The 4,544-nt window shown below is 39.7% G+C and overlaps 1 protein-coding gene across 1 annotated transcript; it reads left to right on the top strand.

Moving 5' to 3' along the window:
- Positions 1-843: 843 nt before the first annotated feature.
- Positions 844-3,047, top strand: LOC131161621 (uncharacterized). The gene has a single exon (XM_058117500.1). The coding sequence runs from the start codon at positions 1,603-1,605 to the stop codon at positions 2,866-2,868; it is 1,266 nt and encodes a 421-aa protein (XP_057973483.1). The 5' UTR covers positions 844-1,602; the 3' UTR covers positions 2,869-3,047.
- The last annotated feature ends 1,497 nt before the right edge of the window (positions 3,048-4,544 follow it).

Here is a 4,544-nt window from a genome sequence, read left to right on the forward strand (position 1 = left end):
ATAAAGAAATGACCTTCCTATCTTCTATCGAAGGACATACTTGAATTGCAGCCTGCCTCCACCTGTAGGCATATTTCTTGAAAGTTTTAGTGGCATTCTTTTCCATGTTCTGCAAGGTCATCCGATTAGGTGTCATTTTCATCACATGACAGTATTGGGCCATAAACGCATATATCAAAAAAGCCAAGCTCAATTTGTTCACGAGCCAGCTTGAATCACTTACACTCTTAATAGATTTAATTTTCACATGCTTACTTTTAGCTTACAATAATTAGTGTCTTGGCCTCCTTTATCACTGTATTTACAATAATTATCGTCGCAGACTCTCTTTCACTCTCTTGAGCCGCTTACACTCTTATATATAGTAATAGATTTTATAACCACATGCTTTATTTTAGCCCATAGTAATTAGTGTCTTAACCTCCTTCCTCTTTGTAATAGTAGGATTTTAATATTTACTTACAATAATTATCATCTCACTTATATATGTTTACTTGCTTCTATCAATCTATATATATCTCTAAAAAAAAAAAGGTGGTGAACATGTAATAAAACTCCATAATAGTATATATTAGTTGCTCCTCATTATTTGATTATAGGAAAAAAAGTAATTGCATTTAAATAGTTCATCTTTAAAAATATTAAAGTAGTGTTTGCAAGTATGAATAAGACATGACACAAGATTGTATTAAAATTTGTGGAGATTGACCCAAATCCAATTTCAAGGTTTGGATTTCATGTTCCGAAACACTTAAAAAAAAGTCAAAAACACGTTAAAGGTTCATAGTACGCTGAGTTGGATTGCTAATAATGGAAAGTTAATAAGGAAATTACGGCACCAAACACGCGCACGTTGAAGAGAAATCTTCCTTCCGGTTCGAACGGACGCATCTCTCTGTTTCTCCCTGTTTAGCATTCCAAGCATGAAAAAAATAGTTAAAATTACAGAGAATGTCGAGAAGATCCAGCTATGGCGAAACTCATTTCCTGTGGTGCCAAAACTTTCCCCAAATTAGAACACCCCTTTCTTCCTCAATTTAAACCCCCTCCCTCCATCACCACCCCTTTCCACCATTCTATCTCTCTCTTGTTCTCCTCCCTTGGCGACAAACTATCGTCTCTGTATATTATTAGCTGTAGGAATAATAAATTATTGTAGATTCTTTATTGTAGTAATCTCTCGCTCTCTGGTCTCCCTCCATGGTTGTTCTCCCCTGATCATCGATCGATGCTAATTTGAGTTTTTCCCCAGATGGATCGCTAGAAGAAGAAGATATTGTTCTGGGAAACCAAATTAATCGATCTGGGGTAGACAATGGAGGTCCGCCGGATGATGGAATTGATGCTCCTCTGGTCTAGAACTCAAAGTACCCGTGTGGCCCTCGTGGGTGGGAACCACACCGCCGCCCGATTTTGTACTCGCTAATCCAATTTCTCTTCTCGATCTCCTTCCCTCTCTTCCTTCAATTCTCTGCCTGCAATCTTCTTTAGTCTTTAAACCCTTTCTCTTTTCGCCATCGGAACAGCATCAGTTTGCTTCAATTCGTTTATTTTTTTCGTTTTGTGAACTCCAGCCGACGTGAAATTGTCGGAAAAAGGAAAATGTGTTCAGCCTTGGAACTGGCTCACGGGTTTCGAGCCCAAACCCAAAAGAAGATCAAGCAAAGTTTGCACGGAGGTGCCATGGGCTTGAATTCTGATGCACATTTGTTGATCATCAGGCTCCCTGATTCCAGAGTTCTGCGGGTTATCGCCCGATCGGTTCTTTTGGCTCTGGTGATTTTGTCTTTCCCCTGGTTTGGATCCATCATTGGGGAATTCTTGAATCCCCACCAAGTCGTTTCTGCGACGGATGTTTCTCCCGATTCGATCAATTTGGATCAATTGCCGATTCTATTTCATGATTTGACGAAGGAACGTCTTCTAAAATTGGGAGACAGAGTTCTCTTCGTAAGCAATGGGAAAAACGAGGATGAAATTTACAACTCGCAGGTCCTGAGCGGCAACGAGATGGATCTGATCTCCGATTCTGATTCCGAGCGACAGAGCTCAATCCCCGACGGTGTATTTGACTTCGCCTTCGCAAACGGCTTCCACGCCGCCGGAGAATTCATTGACAGGACTCTGAAGGTCGGCGGCATTGCCGCAGTCCTACTGACCGGCGACGACTCTCTCGACGTTCGCTTCAATGCGCCGGCGAACTACAAGATCATCTACCTCCGGCGATTCAAATCCACCGTCGTGGCCATGAGGAAAACCCACAGTGCCGATCCCACGGGATCCACTAGACAGAGGCGCCGACTCTTGGGGTTCGCGTCGGAGGACAAGAAAGCTGCCCTGAAGAAGCTGGAGGACGTGCTTCTAGAGCCGCCGCGCGCAGCGTCGGGGAAGTCGAGCCGGTACATGAAGCGGACCAGGTACCTGCCGGACCTAATGGGAGACTCGCTGGAGAGCTATTCGAGACGAGTATTCATCGACGTCGGAGGCGGCAGCGGCGGCGACGCCGAGGCGTGGTTCGCGAGCAATTACCCAACGAGGAACAGGGAATTCGAGCTGTACAAGATAGAAACGGTGGCGGAGGAGTTGGCGGCGGCAGAAGGAAAGGGAGTGGGGGCAATTGGGATGTCGGAGTGGCTGAGGAGGAACGTGAGGGTGGAGGAGTACGTGGTGATGAAGGCGGAGGCGGAGGTGGTGGAGGAGATGGTGAAGAGCGGAGCAATAGGGCTGGTGGATGAGATGTTCATGGAGTGCAAGCCGCAGGGACTGGGGCGGAAGGGTCACCGGAGCCGGCGAGCATATTGGGAATGCTTGTCGCTGTACGGACGGCTGAGGGACGAGGGGGTGGCGGTGCACCAGTGGTGGGGTTGAGAGAGAGAGAGAGAGAGTATTGGGTCTATTGACTCAGTTTGTACTATTATTTTTGTTCTTGTTTATTTTTTTTTATTCTTTTATTTTTCAATGATTATATGGGAGAATGTGAGGGTGTATCAAATGAGACAATTGCATGATACTTGATATTTAAATAAAAAAATGTGAGTTTTTTTTGTCTTTATTGTAAGTAGTATTTAGTGAATAACTTGATTCATGTAAATTGAAATGAAATTTAATATAATTTTTGTAATTTTTTTATAAAAAATTTACGCAACCTCAAGTCAATTTGAATCCTAAACTTAGGATTAAATAAGAGCGGGTTATAATTGTTTTTCTTTTTCCTTTTTTTTTTCTTTTGAAAATTTGAGTACCTAATAAGAGTGAGTTGGTTTTCTAGGTTTAGGGAGAATAAATTCCCTTGAATTTGACATATTAATGATTTAAAAGAAAAAGTCATTAAATATTCACAATGGATTTGAGTTAAATAAGCAAAAGTAATTATCTTCGTACGATTTATGAAGTCGTGACTTCTAATATCCAAATCCAAGTTTAAATCACCTGTTCCATAAAGGGATACAAGTTAAGGGAGTTTCTAAGCCCATGCAAATGAATAAATCTTTTTGTTTATTTTAATTTTTAAAATAAGCAAATAAAAAAAATGAAGCAGGTTCATTTATGCGGCATAGAATTTTAAAACTTAATTGATTTACCTCCTAAAGCAATTGGTCAAAAAAGATATTGAGAATCCGTAGATGGTAATGAAGATGTGTCCCAGGGGTCGGGTTAGTTGAACGTCCAACTAATGCACGGAAGTCCTATCCGCATTCCAGACTTTATCTGGTCAGCGAGACCTAGGGGGAGGACGCTGATCCGTAAGTTTGGTACCGCATCAGGGGATCCGAAGGGCTTGTTGATGGCTGAAGTTCCCATGTAATTAATATATATAGTTGAGAGATGATGCATAATTCATTTAATCAATTTAATTTGGAAGTGCATTTTAATCTCTGCAACTTTTATTCAACTTTATTATTCATCGTGAAACTTCTTGTTTTTTTTTTCATTCTTTGATTTATATTTTAAAGAAATGCATAACATAGCTTTTTGAAATGCAATTTGGCAACAGAGGTGTTACTCTACGAGCCAAAATTTTACCTCTGACTCTGTCCATGCACACGCTCTCCAGAGAAAGACAATTGTTATGAAAAAAATGATTTAATAGCAAGCACAATATTAAGGCTTTAAAGGAATTGGTCAATTTAGAGCATTTTTATTTTTGGGTCCATAATGAGTATAAACTATATAAGGGTGGTAAAACGGATCGACCAGTTAGATTTGGGTCGGGTCATGAATGGGTGGGACCTAAACGGATTGGATTCTAGTTGACTTGTTTACAAATGAGTGAGTAAACCATAAACTCAAACCCACCCAATTAACAAATGGGTTATAAACAGGTACACATTAAATACCCATTAAGAAATATATAATATATTTATTTTAATTTTTTTCTTTTAAATTTCACCAAATATGAGTTAGATCTTCTTTTTAAAAAAAAAAACACAAAAAAACAACACTCATTCATTCTTTTCTCATTAATTTCTTTACATATGTGAGTTAATAACATTTATTTATTATCTAATTTATTTTTCTCTTTAATTTTTTTTAAAAAGTTATTT

This window comes from Malania oleifera, chromosome 8, assembly GCF_029873635.1.
Source record: "Malania oleifera isolate guangnan ecotype guangnan chromosome 8, ASM2987363v1, whole genome shotgun sequence".
Lineage (NCBI taxonomy): Eukaryota > Viridiplantae > Streptophyta > Magnoliopsida > Santalales > Ximeniaceae > Malania > Malania oleifera.

What these genes read in the sequence shown, in the direction of transcription:
- LOC131161621 (XM_058117500.1), top strand. Translation starts at nt 1,603, where the DNA reads ATGTGTTCAGCCTTGGAACTGGCTCACGGGTTTCGAGCCCAAACCCAA.